The following is a 13852-nucleotide window of genomic DNA, read 5'->3' as shown; positions in this document are numbered from 1 at the left end:
TTCATTGGGGGGGGTAGATTCATTATAAAACACTTTTTATTTACAAATCATCTTTTGGTTTTTGTCCCTGTATGGAAGCAACTTTAATCAATTAAAGCCAAACAAACTCCAGCGGTAACAACAAGCAAAGCAAAGGTTATTACTGCTAGCACGGAAACTAGGACCCACCCACATTCAGGCTGGTCTCTCCCTGCCTGGCTCTTCCTGGATCTGACGCCCGCATCTGCCAAGTAAGTAACTCTAATCTATAGTTTTTTCCACTGCAATATATTTAAAACAAATATTTCTTTACGTTGCAATAAACAACAGCGAGGAACTTGCAGAAATGTAGCGGCTCATTTTGGCTGTTGACTTTTTTTTGTTTCGTTTAGCTTTGCCTGATCAAACAAACAGCCGTTTAATGGTGACGTTACCAGATAGCAACTAGCAATTAACTTTCTGCTTTGGGGACGTCACAGCGGCACGCTAGCGCTTGTAAAATGTATGTAAGGAATTAAAATAAATATTTTATTAGTCGCCCAGGCCGGATGCTACATGCTAAAGCAGTAACTCGGTTTGAAAGTGTTGTGTAACGTTAACGGACGGCTGGGTCGTTTCTGCTCTTCTGCGTCAGGGCACACGGTTAAATCACTTAATGCTTCTTACCATCACGAACGGGCCAAGGTTTTTATTATTATGCGTTTATCATTGAACAGTAAAATCATAGCTGGTTAGTTGAGAAAATGCAGGCCTGTGATGCTCTCACGAGTATAAGGACTTTGATTTTACTGCTTTTGACGTTAAAAGAGCTTTTCGACGTTCAAAGTCGAAACATGTACTACACATACAACAGTTAGTTGTTTTTAATTACTGTAGGAATTTATGTGAGTTCCCCCTCGCTTACGTATTTTTTCTGTTGCCTAACTGGTGGTATTTACTACGAGTGCCCGTGGCATTGTTTCAAAATACTGAGAAAATAAAACCTGAAAAGCAAGGGAGTGTCAGCAACCAAATGTTTTCCAAGAACTCATTTGTAACACACCCTTGGTCTTTCTGTTCAAACTAAAATCAGTAATTTCGAAAAATCGTCTTTTGTTTGGCTGTCGTTAACTTTTTAAGTTGTGTTTACGCACTTGTTCTTGCAAAATACATGCATTCCTTTTTAAGGAAGGAAGGTCTTTTATCGACACATTGCAAAATATGAACAGATAAAGAATAACAACGTAGTAAATAGGTACATTCATTGAAATTCAAGCATTTTTGTCTTCGTTTTAACTCATGAAAATCATATCTTTAGACATCTTTTTAAACTGTATGGACATTGCTTCAACTTCACACTCAAACTGTTTGATAGTTTCACTTCACAAACACAAACCCAAAATATTTTCCTGCTGGTATGCACAATGACAGTTTTGAAGTTACAGAAAGCATGCTTTGCATATAGCTCAGCAGCTCATTATCTTTTGCCCTGAACAAAATTTGTTCTGTTTAGAATTTCTTTGACATGCAGACTATAAGATTCAGGTATTAAACCACTCACCTTTCACTTAGCAGAATCTAATCAGCTTTGTCCAAATAACATTATTACTTATTAAGATTTGGCAACTGTTGCTTGTTCGCATTATTGAGGGTTTATATTATATTGTTTTCTGAGAATGGGGAAGCAAAAGTTGCACAGTTTCATAAACAGTGAACACATTGCAATGTCATTATCATATGACAGGGATACGGATCAGTGGAAGTGGTGAGAGACATTTAAACAATTTCCTATTGTCTTGGGGAAAATGTTTGTTTTGTTTCTGCTCTATATGAGATTTAACGAGCCCATTCAGTAAACATTCTTTAGACAAAAACATAAATTCCCTGAAAAAGTTTTACATAAAAACAAATATTTACACAGTGATAGTCTCCAGCTTTATTTCACCTCCAGGTTTTGAAGATGAGCTACCCAGGATACCCTCCTCAGTCTGGAGGATACCCACAACAGGCGGGAGGCTACCCACAACAGGCGGGAGGCTACCCGCCTCAACCAGGGGCATATCCTCCCCAAGCAGGTGGCTATCCACCAGCAGCAGGTGGCTACCCTCCTGCAGCAGGTGGCTACCCCCCTGCAGCAGGTGGCTATCCACCTGCAGCAGGAGGCTTCCCCCCACAGGCAGGCGGATACCCACCCCAGGCAGGTGGTTACCCACCAGCAGCAGGGGGTTATCCACCCCAGGGGGGTGGTTACCCCGCTCCAGCTGGAGGCTTCCCTCCCCAAGCTGGTGGATACCCTGCTCAGCCTGGAGCAGGAGGTTATCCATCCATGCCTCCAGCAGGTGAGGCTCCAAGAAGAAGGCATGACAGATTACATTTGTGAGGTACTATTCTTTCTTTAAGCCAATATTTTCTTTCAGGTGGAGGCTGGGGTGCAGCACCAGGTGGCTATGGAGCGGTATGTAAATTCTTATCTCACTCTTCACCTCTTACGTGTCAGCTCGCTAATACTATATGGACTGGCTCAGGCTAAATCTCATTTGTTTAAGTTTCCTTATCTTTACCATTCCCATCTGAACCTTATTTGTTTAATATGCATTTGTCACCATGTACTTAGCTGTCCCTTCATTTGCAGCCAGGAGGAGCTCCGCAGGGATATCCAGGAGGCCCTTCCCCAGGCCAACCCATGCCAGGTTACCCAGGAGCACCTGCCACTAACCCTTCAATGCCTGGATATGGAAGTGGGGGTCCCTCCAACCCTCAGGGCCCTGCCATGCCTGTAAGATGTGGCAGGTGCATGCTGTGGTATTTAACACAAATAGAATTACCACAGCATACACACTTGTTACTGTGTTGAATTTTATCATGTCAGATATATGTATAATTTATTTATATATGTGTTTATCATTTCTTATGCTTTTTAGACAGGGTACAGGGGTTCTATTAAAGACTTTCCAGGGGCTGATCCACTGAAGGATGTTGAAGTTCTTCGAAAGGCAATGAAGGGTTTTGGTCAGTAAAATATGCATTTGAGTATGCTAAACCCATCAGATATAATATTGTTTCCCATTAGCAGTTCATTTGCTCCTTCTCCTTTTACACATCATAAATTGATTCTAACAAAATAACATCTTGACAGGCACTGATGAAAATGCCATTATTGAACTTCTGGGAAATCGTTCAAAAAAGCAGAGGGTTCCATTGATAGCAGCTTATAAAACTACTTACGGAAAGGTACTTTCATAAATAATAATGCTTTTGTGACAGTTTTATCTTAGCTGACTTTGCAGTCAGATGTTTCTGTTTTTCTGCTTAGGATTTAACCAAGGATCTGAAGTCTGAGCTAACTGGAAACTTTGAAGATCTGGTTCTTGCCATGCTGAAGACTCCAGCACAATTTGATGCATCTGAACTCAGAGAGGCTATAAAGGTTGGAAGCTCATGCGGTTGTCTCAGTAAATGGTTTCAGTTTTGGTTTTCCTGCCCAAACCACAATATCTCGCTCATCGTGCATTAGGAAAATAAGTGAATGTGAAATGGCTGGCTGCAAATGAATGTTGATCGCATTCGCTATGCTTTTCTGTAATTGTTTTAGGGTGCAGGAACTGATGAGGCTTGTCTCATTGAGATTTTGTCATCACGCTCCAATTCAGAGATTCAGGAAATTGCCAGAATCTACAAAGCTGGTGAGTTTTAATGTTGTCTTTTCTACTTTTTATTCAAATTCTTGTTGGAAGACATTATTAAGACCTGTTTTGTTTTTTTTTTATTAATGTAAGGGTATATTTTGCTTTAAGCTGAGCAGGCTTATTTGATCAACAGGTAAATAATGAATTCTGAAAAAGTCAGTGTCTGAAATGTCCTATGCAAATATTATGGAAATGAATATATTTTCCTAAAAAGCCCCTCCTTCCTTCCAGAGTACGGGAAGAGCCTGGAGGATTCTATTAGCAGCGACACGTCTGGACACTTTCGCAGACTCCTGGTGTCTCTCTGTCAGGTAGCATCAGCACATTTTGCTGGACTTACAAAGAGCTTTCTCATAAAGGGAAGTTCTGACCTAACTTCTGCACTGTGCCACATAATGTTTTTCTGCTCTCAATGCTACTTCCTTCTATTCTCTCTAGGGAAATCGTGATGAAAGGCCAAATGTTGACATCTCTTTGGCCAAACAGGATGCTCAGGTACTTGTTTAAAGATGGCTTCGTGTCCTCAACGCTCTCTGAAAGCAAATGCAAGCCATAATTATCCTTCTCCTTCTTTCCTCAGAAACTGTATGCAGCAGGAGAAAATAAGGTGGGAACTGATGAGTCTCAGTTTAATGCCATCCTGTGTGCTCGCAGCAAGCCTCACCTTAGGGCAGGTGTGTAGCTCAGGAAGTTTACTATTTTGTTTTCAGTGTCATAAATAGAATCGCTTTAGCACATATGCTTTTAAACCTTTAAAGAATTACATTGTAACTGTCATGCTTGTGTATCTTGTCTTTGAATAGTCTTTCAGGAGTACCAGCATATGTGCGGGAAGGACATTGAGAAGAGCATCTGCGGGGAAATGTCTGGCAATCTTGAGTCTGGCATGGTGGCTGTGGGTACGTTCTTTGGATCTCTTTTTTCCAAGCCTGGACCAAACTGAAGCGACTTTCCAAAGACATGCAAAAGCTTTAAGTATATATTAAAGCCACTGGTTGAGGTTGTTCTGCAAGACTTTCCTATAAATACTATGCAGGTGCAATACAGGCAGCTGTTTGACCTAAATACATGATTGAAAGCAAATGGTGGCAAGACAGACTGAAGACTACACATTGGTTTTTATGAGGCATTTTAAAATTAGAAACTGATTCTTCAATCTGTTAAATGTCAGCAAACACTTCTTGAGGGCTTTGTAGAATCAACTAAGTTATATTTCCAGCTGTATATTAAAGCTAGAAATATAAATGAGGTAAAGACTTAAACTGAGGAAGAGGATACGACATCCTCATTCACTGGCGACTTTCATCATAAGTGTTGAAAGTGTTTGACTGGCACCATAAGCTCGCCAAGCAAGCTCACAAGTGAAGTAAAGCGTAGTTTGTTAAATGTATATAGCAACTACAACATGCACTTACATTTCTAGGTAGGTATACGTCAGGGATCTACACCAGGTTAGACTTGACAGACCTGACACATTGCAACATTTAAACAGTGCTCGGTTGGTACTGTGGAGCCCACAGTCTGCTAAGAAAACGTCCTTCAAAGCCTTCACCAGCCTGAACCGTTTATGCAAGGCCCGATTGGTCTACACTTTTATGTTATTTACCTTAAATTCAGAACCTGCCATTTGAGTACTGCAGCAGAATCGAGACTCAGACGTGAGCCTGCGCAAACTGTAGCCTTAGTTTCCTGTTCTTAGCTGACAGGAATGGTCTTCTGCTGCTGTAGACCTGTAGATGCTGTAGATCTCATGTTGTTTGTGCTCTGCATTCATTAAAAATAACCAAGGTAGTAAAACCACAAATTGGGTCAGTTACACAACCTTATTGGCGGACACAATATAGTGCCAACTAAATATGTACAGAAGTGTCTCATGTTCCATCCATTCAATTTTCACGGTCTTTTCTTTTTAAGCGTGCTATGTCTTCTTGGTTTATATGTACAACAGCATCTTCTGCTCCTTTATTTATCTTTCATTTGACTTTTTTTAGTGAAGTGCATCAAGAACACCCCCGGTTACTTTGCAGAGAGGCTCAATAAGGCCATGAAGGTACATCTGTTGTCTGTCATCCCTCGGATAATTAGTTTAGTGCTCTGATTTTGTGAAGAGAGAATGGAGAAGACATAAACGAGGTATTACATTGTGCTCACAGGGAGCAGGGACAAAGGACAGAACCCTCATCCGTATCATGGTGTCCCGCTCCGAGGTAGATATGTTGGACATCAGGCAGGAGTATCTGAAGACCTACGGAAAATCACTGTACACTGATATCTCAGTAAGTCCCACTGTTTTTGTCTTTTTGACGATCAAAGCTTAATCACCGTGTGCTTGTTATGTGATGCGTTTTCTCTGGATTTCTCAGGGTGATACCTCTGGGGATTACAAGAAGCTGCTGTTGAAGCTGTGTGGAGGTAGTGACTAAAAAGCACCAAGACCCCAAAGGAGCGTGTCTCAAAAGGACATCATATACATCCACACTGAAACAATGTTATATGACCTTATATTCCGTTTGTTGCATGCATTTAGTGCCATTTTTCTGATTATTACATCAAATCAACATATATATTTTTGATTCTCTTAAATTACATAGTTTTTGCTACTGTATTGCATTTATTCATATTTTAAAGGTGCATTAATATATTTCTTTTTACACAAAAGGTTGAGTGGTAGCCAACAAAATGTGTGTGTGCCTGAAATTAACTAAATTACTGCAATGACTATATTACACAATAATATTTAAAATGTACTTTAGTTTGTAGGAAACCTATTTTGGGGTAACAGTAGAACTTCACAAAGTAAAAAGAAAGTAAGATCTGAAAAAGAGCTAGTGTGCCATGTGACTAATTTTTGCAATCCATATAGAAAGAAATATTTAGTACAGCGCTTTGTGAATGTATTGCCAAGCATTGCAACTGTGTGTACCTACTTACAAAGGTGTATGTTATTATTGTATATGCATATGATCATATCCCAATCAATCAATCATTCTCTGAATGTAAGAAATAATATTTGCATCTCTCCTGTAATGGGTGTTTGTTTTAGTTAACTGAAATTTAACTCTTGCTTCCAAGTCTATGCAAATTAGTTTATTGCCAATCAACATTTATTTGCCTTTCACTCAGTGCTGAAACGCCAAAGCCTAAAGACAGATCATATTGTGCCGTTCGAGTAAGCCTGTGGACCTACGCAATTATTTTCTTTTGTTTTGTCTAGCAAACATTCGATAATCTTAGTTGTATGGCTACAGGAAGTTATCCATATTCTGTTTCTCAATATTTTGTTTAGTCTTTCAACAGTGTCCTTTGCTGATTTGTATGCTTTACTGCCAGCAGAGGGCTCTTAGTTCACACAAACTATGTCACCTCTGTAGAATTGATCTGCCTGAACTAACTTTTGCTGAGTATTTCCTGCACTAACTACTTTGCTTTGTAACATAATAATTGTCAAAATTCAGTGGATGCCTTAAGAAAAAAAAAAGGAAAAACAACCACCTTTGATTTCAATAAAAAAAAAATTTGGCACATTTTCTTTGTGAAATGGGATTGTGTGTTTTGCATGAAAAATGACTGCGTGTGGATTTTGTGCTCTAAGCAGATGCACAATGAACGATTTGCATGTCAAAGCCAGTCTCATTTGCACCACCTAGGTCTGTATTACAGCGAGTGGGTAAGCCCCCTCCACCTCTGAGCATCATGAGCGGCAGCCTCTTGTCAAAAGGTGTGAATAATGTGGCTTACATAAGTTCTGTTTGTGCGTGCGTATTTGCTTTATAATCTGAGAAGGGGAGAGAAATTCATTCAGGTGTGCTTTGAAGCTCAAGTGATATGGAGCGGAGCTTCATAGAGCTTTTCTCAAGGCTATAAATAGTGTCCATATTGGAGACACGGGTGTCCTAAAGTTGTCTTTCTGTTGTGTTCAGTGGCCTCGAAGTGCAGCCTCAGAGGGGATGTGTTCGTGAGACAAATAGCTTCTTTGCAAACCTTGCTTCTTGTACACTTTCTAACTTTTCATATACACCCGAAATGAAAACAGTCCACCAGCCTGAGGACAAAGAATGATAAATATTTGATGTTGGCATTTGTGTATTTTCTCTCTAGCTAAGATTTTGCACTGATATCTCGTGAAAGATATAGGTCAAAGTGAAATCAAACGGGGGAGAGAGGAGGGCTTCCATTTAGCTTGCTTTTACTTTAAGAGGAGGACAGAACACTTCCGTGATCCTGATTTCTAGACAAAGTGCTTTAATTATTAACTTGTCGATGTGATGGCATAGTGGATGATGCACTCTTTATGGAGCTTGGGACACAAAGACGTCTGTCCACGTCACTGGGCCAAGTGGAAGGTGCAATAGCTGTGAAGAGCAGCCTGAACTAGGCCTTAGCCTGAGGCTTTTTTTCTTATATTACTTGTAATGAAATTTTAAGAGCTTCTCTTAAAACTTGTAATATCACAAAACAAAGGTCTCAATAAAGGTTTATTTCAGACGCAGTAAATCTGCAGTTCATCACCAGCCTTTTAATACTATCATATAAACAATCAGTGTGAGTAAGTATTGAGCAATTTCTTTTTTTATTTGCAGTGGATTTTCTCCAGCCATCCAGTGAGGATTGTGCAGCTAAGTGACATTTGGTTGCCAGGGACCTAATCCTGCTTTAAACTTCATGAGTGCATATAAGCAAATTACAAACCCAAGGATTAGATGAACAACACATAATGAGATGTAGCAGCAGATATCACTATCCAGCATGCAGAGTGGCAGCCTGTGGGGCTTGAGGCTCTTCCTCTGATTTTTGACAGAGTGAGAAAATAAATCCTGTCCAACCATATGCTTTTATTTGTGTGTCAGGAGAAGCAATATACCAGAAGACAGCGTAGAACTCTATAAATTGCTCCCACTTAATGTTAAAAGCAAATGCAAGATTTCAGTGTTTTGAATCTGTTTGATGCTTTTAGGAATTTACATAATTCCTAAACATTGCAACTTGTTTTCTCGGTAAGCGGTGAATAGATTTCCCTGCAGGGAAAAGAAATTAGTGCTGTTGTTACATAATTGTTAAAGCTGTTTCGAATTTAAGAGGGGAAATGTATAGGCACACTGTGTACCACGTTAAGCTTTAGCAAGCTCTAGCTAAGAGTGAAAATCCTCATAAAGGGAATACGCTCTAGCTCTATGTTAAAAAGTACTAGCAATTATCATAAACAAGCTTTAAGTAGATTTCCACACATCTCCAGTTTAGCTGTGAACACATATAGATATAGACATATAATCTTACATTTAATATTGCTGTCTGATTCTAAACAATTTCGTTTTCGTAAGGATTTTATCTTTTTGTGACGTCTCCCTCCTTTGAGACCTGATGGATTATGTGGAGCAGAATAAAGCTTGCAGAGCGGGGCAGTTGTGTCAGGGGACAATCCAGATGAGAAACAGGCAACTACAATCTGGAGGTATAATCTCCTCACAAAAAAGAGAGATCAAATCATGAAATAAGAGCTGCTAGATTTCCCTTGTAATCAAATAATAGCCTATTCAGATGCCCACAATGTATGTGTGGGATTTTCTGAGCAGACTGGGTTTTAAGAAGTCAAGCAATGTCCGATTTGTAATCTAGTAATATTTACATTTAAAACTGCTTAAGTGTTAAATGTGTTTGAATTTGCATCCATAAAATTGCTACCTAATCATTAGCTGTGTTTTGGAGAGTGAATCACTGTATTACATGGTATGACTTGATGTGATAGTAGAAACATATGATAAACTCTTATAAAATGTACAACAAAGTCATAATAAGTGTCATCCACTGTATCTAATACAATGTGTGTACTGGCATATAGTTATTTTATTTTATTAAAACCTTCAGCCAGTTAGTAATTATCATTAGAATAAATAATAATAAGAAAATTCGGAGGAGAAGATCATCTGGTAATTTTGTGATTTTAGAGCAGTGCACAACCTTTCATCAGTAGGTTTTACTGTAGAGATGACCTGTGATCAGTGACTGTTTCACCAAAAGTACATTTGTCGGCCAGAAACAGTATTTCACTAGAAAAACTGAGAAGTGAAAAATGATCTTGTTCAACAGAATATATATGATTTTATTTTATCACCCTTCATATTCTTCTTGCTGCACAAGAGGGTTAAGGAACCACCAGTCACAGAAATATCTCTGACTTTTTGTCACCTATGAAGACAAATTTCATTAGACCCTGAGAACCTCATGTTATCTTTTGTAAAGGATGCTGAAAGAGTCATCAAAGCTTCCCAACTAAGGTTTTAAACAGTTTATATACTTCACTTAATACAATTACACTCTGGAAATGTTTACGGTTGATTCTGTTATTTCTAGACTTGATATACAACACTTTATGAAACCACTGGGTGGATGAGGAAATGGTTCATCTAAAGCTGGAAAAGAATAAATGCTTACCCAGCGCTCAGTTAATAATTTAATAGTAACACTTTGTCATATAATCACTGCTATATAGATCTCTATATAGCAAAAAAAATTAAGCTAAATGCCTGATATTGCAACTGTGTAGACTATAAAGGTGACTTCTTAATTTAACTATGAGGTCTCCAATATCATCAATCACATCCGAAAACACTAGGGGAAGTAATTCAGGAAGTCTCTGGTACATAATGAGCTACATAAAAGGTCAAAAACCAACAATGAATGACCCTTGAACAGCGCTGTATTCAAAACAGACTGAAAGCACGTCACTGGTTCAGAACTACTTCTCATTCTTAGCAAACGTTTTTCTTGGTGGACGTAGTACATCCACCAAGAAAAAATATCTAAACTAGATTTTTAATTGTTTACATTTTTAAATATTATGGATAAGATGTAAAAGAGTGACCAATACAAAGGTTTGTAGCAATACAAAAGCCAACATCTTCCATGGGTGTGCATTAGTGCACATGATATGAGTTACCTGCAAATCTGTGCAGGTTTTGCTGCCCTACTGGCACTGTGGTCTTTTTCAGGGAAGACCTTGGTTATTCCACTACACTGTGCATGTACTACAGAAGCATGATCAGCAGTTAAAGTCTACACCAGTCTGCTAGTATTCCAACAAACACTGAACATATTTGGCACACTGGGAAACTAGTTATACAACAAGGGAAGTACAACGCATTTTTTTCTTTAAAATAAAGCAAGAGTTTTCAAACATTTTCTTTCTTAACAAGAAATGATGCAACACAGGAGTAAAAGTCCAACACTCTCGAAAGATTTTGGCCCCAAAAAGTAAAAGCTTAAACCTAATACGTTATATTATTACACTTATTTTGCAATTAATTGTGGGGTTTATATAATTTGCATCATTTTAGCTTTTTGGGAAGGGTGTGTAAACTTTCAAAAACTGGGCATAATAATGAAAATTAAATCGTCCTCAGCTAAAAAAAAAAAAAAAATACTTGTGAGTGAAAACAAGCCCGTCAGTATTGTTTTAGTGTGTTTTTATTGGCATTCTTGAATGCCTTCCACATAACTAACTCACACAGAAAGCGCAAAACCAGTATTACATAAGTTGTGGTAATAATTACAGCGGTAATTATAGCGGCGGGAAGCCAGGTGCGTCTAAAAAAAAGCCCCGCCCACGTTTACCTTAAATGTCCATTGCACGGAAATATGATTGGCACAGGGTTACAGCTGCTCGAACGGTGAGACATGGCGGAGTTTGTAGTCTGACTGAGAGCGCTCCTGGAGAGTTTCCACACTTTTCAACATGACTAAAGAACTTGATTTGACGCCGAGGTTGTTTCCGTAGCGCAGGCAAAGCGGGGCTTAAAGAGGCAGAGGCGTCATTTTTCCGAAAAGGATAGAGAGCGGCGGTTGGGAAAATGTGTTGTCATCTTCATGCAGTCAACAGCCTTGGGCAACAAATATGGCTACTTCTTGTGTATCCGTCAATTCGGGTTGAAAACCGTCCTGACTGGGTCGAGCGGGGTAGTTTCGCAGAGTCACGGCAGTAGCCCGAAGTTAAGTTGACTACCAGAAAGATTAAAAGGCTGGGTTTGTCCCGAGCTGGTAAACAGCGGACGAGCGAAGCGGAGAGGAGATGGAGCCCAAGCACAAAGAGTTGTTGGAGAAATGTTACCAGAACTTGGTGGAGTCAATAACAGATGCGGACAGAGTTGTGGACGCGTTGGCTCACTGCGGGACCCTAAGCCAGCCAGAGCGCTACGAGCTGGAGCACAACTGCACCTCCAACTCGGAAAAAGTGGACCTTCTGCTGAAGCTACTAATGAGTAAAGACGGGGACCATTTCGCAGAGTTTTGCACTGCTCTGGAGACAACACACCCTCACCTGCAATCTTTATTGCTGGATGGCATTGGACCAGTGGATCATACGAGTGGTGAGAAACAATTAAAGTGTTAACGACCTCCTAATTAAATTGTTATAAGAGTATAGTGTTTATGAAGAAGGGGCGACGTGTCAGAAGTTAGGGCTTTATCTAAAATACAGTGAAACGGTGTGTTTGGGCCCCTTGCTTTTGATATTGCTTATGATCCAACCTGTTTTCGATCCTCTCCTGAGCATGATCTAACAAACATTAGTGCTATTGACCTTATGACAATTTGATGAAGGGCATGACTTTTCCTTTGGGCAAGACTTTTCAGGGCACAATCATGTGACCTGATGCCTATTTACACTCTCACTACTGTGCTTGTTTCATTTAGCATGTCACCAAAAGTACAGCCTGCTAGCTTTTTTTGTGAAAGCATTTAATGGACCTAAAAAGACTCAATCAATGTAGGGAGGGACTGACTGTGTGTGGGAATCAATAACCCACTATCATAGTCAAACGAATGAGAGATGAATCAAATGCGTTTTAGTGCGCACTGTGCAATGAATTACTCGAGGGGGATATAAACTGGAGAATAAAGGGCATCAGTTTGATTTGTTTTTGGTGTAAAACTAACTACAGTTAAGATTATGTCAGCACCGGTAAGTAAATTACCTTTTTAAATAACTAATTGTACGGTCTTTACAATGTTGCAACTTAAAGGCATTCAGCAAACTATTGTTTTATTATAAACTTGTGAATGGATTCAAAATTGCCTTTGTCCACCTACTGTAATACTCCACAGCAGATGTATAGAAAATTAGTTTCTCTGTGGATTTGTCAGTATAGTATAGTTTTACTACTAACACGATACTGTATAGTGTAATGGTATAGTGCTTGTGGAACTGAAATTATTTCAGAAGTATGACCCCTGGCAAGGAGTTTCTGATTGATTCAGTTCGTCTGGTTTAGTGGCAGGTTTATTTAAACATTATGGATGGATTGGGACTTTTAAGTGATAAATTTTTGGATTTGATACACGTATGACACCAGATGTTGCAAGATACTGCAACATTGGATTTGGGATGCACTGTCTTGATATTCTTAAATATCTCAACCTAATTCAGATGCAGTTGTCCTTCCGAATCTGAATTAGCTGGATGATAGAGTAACTTTTAAGCATTACCAGAAACACAGGATCTCAAAACTCTTTTATTTATCAGTGATCAGATACACTTTTTAGAGAATATTCATCCTGCCTGCTCGGGATACATTAATATATGGACTGTTGGCTTGTCTTAAGAGGTGAACTAAAACTGCATCTTACACAACATTTAATGTTCCAAGGTATCGGGGGTTCCACCTTCGACCCTTATTATTTAACCCTTAAGTTTATCTAATGGTTACTAAATATATCTTGAAGTAAGGATAAGCCTCTGAGATAATATGGTCTCATAATGGCACAAATCGCAGATTAGTTTATAATAACTTTGTAATAGTTCTGTTTTCTATGTGGATAATCACCCTTTTTCTAACTAAGTGATAAATACATGCATGTGATTTTATTCACAGATAAATCCACAAACTATAGATATACTCTCTATTTTTTGTGTTCATCATAAATCTCTTATTGCATTCTTTGTATGCTGAAACAGTAATGATGTATTCTCTGGACTTTACCTGACATCTTATGCAATAGCATAATGCATGCACTCTGACATATGACCCTTACTCAGCACTTCTGTTGCACTTTGACATTTGAAAAACAAACAAACAAAAAAAGGAACATCCATCCAGTTGCTTTCTTGTTTGCTATCGCGTCATACTCAGTTAGCTACCAGGTGTTAATTATGCATTATTTTGGCATAATTCATAAGAGAACGCAAGCTGGACACTTCTGTTAGTTTTTCTGAGCCT

At 39.0% G+C, this 13852-nt stretch overlaps 2 protein-coding genes across 3 annotated transcripts in view; both read left to right on the top strand.

Moving 5' to 3' along the window:
* Nucleotides 1-75: 75 nt before the first annotated feature.
* LOC308391279 (annexin A4-like) lies at nucleotides 76-7171 on the top strand. The gene is made up of 15 exons (XM_080873856.1): nucleotides 76-230; nucleotides 1910-2297; nucleotides 2376-2413; nucleotides 2591-2734; nucleotides 2880-2967; nucleotides 3095-3189; nucleotides 3272-3385; nucleotides 3551-3641; nucleotides 3876-3955; nucleotides 4083-4139; nucleotides 4225-4318; nucleotides 4448-4543; nucleotides 5636-5694; nucleotides 5798-5920; nucleotides 6008-7171. Exons 2-15 carry the CDS (start codon nucleotides 1919-1921, stop codon nucleotides 6065-6067), a joined length of 1518 nt encoding a protein of 505 aa, XP_080729982.1. The 5' UTR covers nucleotides 76-230; nucleotides 1910-1918; the 3' UTR covers nucleotides 6068-7171.
* A 4094-nt stretch (nucleotides 7172-11265) lies between these two features.
* The window catches only part of LOC308391071 (disks large homolog 5-like), a 30380-nt gene continuing 27793 nt past the window's right edge, over nucleotides 11266-13852 (top strand). For both annotated transcript variants that reach the window (XM_080873511.1, XM_080873510.1), the window contains exon 1: nucleotides 11266-12004. In XM_080873511.1, coding sequence (XP_080729637.1) covers nucleotides 11707-12004 — 298 coding nt within the window. In that variant the 5' untranslated portion in view covers nucleotides 11266-11706. The remainder of the gene's footprint in view (nucleotides 12005-13852) is intronic.

Source organism: Rhamphochromis sp. 'chilingali' (genome assembly GCF_963969265.1).
Source record: "Rhamphochromis sp. 'chilingali' genome assembly, chromosome: 22".
Taxonomy (NCBI): Eukaryota; Metazoa; Chordata; class Actinopteri; order Cichliformes; family Cichlidae; genus Rhamphochromis; species Rhamphochromis sp. 'chilingali'.
This window is presented reverse-complemented; position numbering and strand designations above follow the sequence as displayed.

Excerpts from the sequence above, each read along its gene's own strand:
- LOC308391279 (XM_080873856.1), top strand. The coding sequence starts at position 1,919 with ATGAGCTACCCAGGATACCCTCCTCAGTCTGGAGGATACCCACAACAG. Across the intron at positions 4,319-4,447 it reads CAAGCCTCACCTTAGGGCAG|TCTTTCAGGAGTACCAGCAT; the intron begins GTGTGTAGCTCA and ends GTCTTTGAATAG. Across the intron at positions 5,921-6,007 it reads CACTGTACACTGATATCTCA|GGTGATACCTCTGGGGATTA; the intron begins GTAAGTCCCACT and ends TGGATTTCTCAG.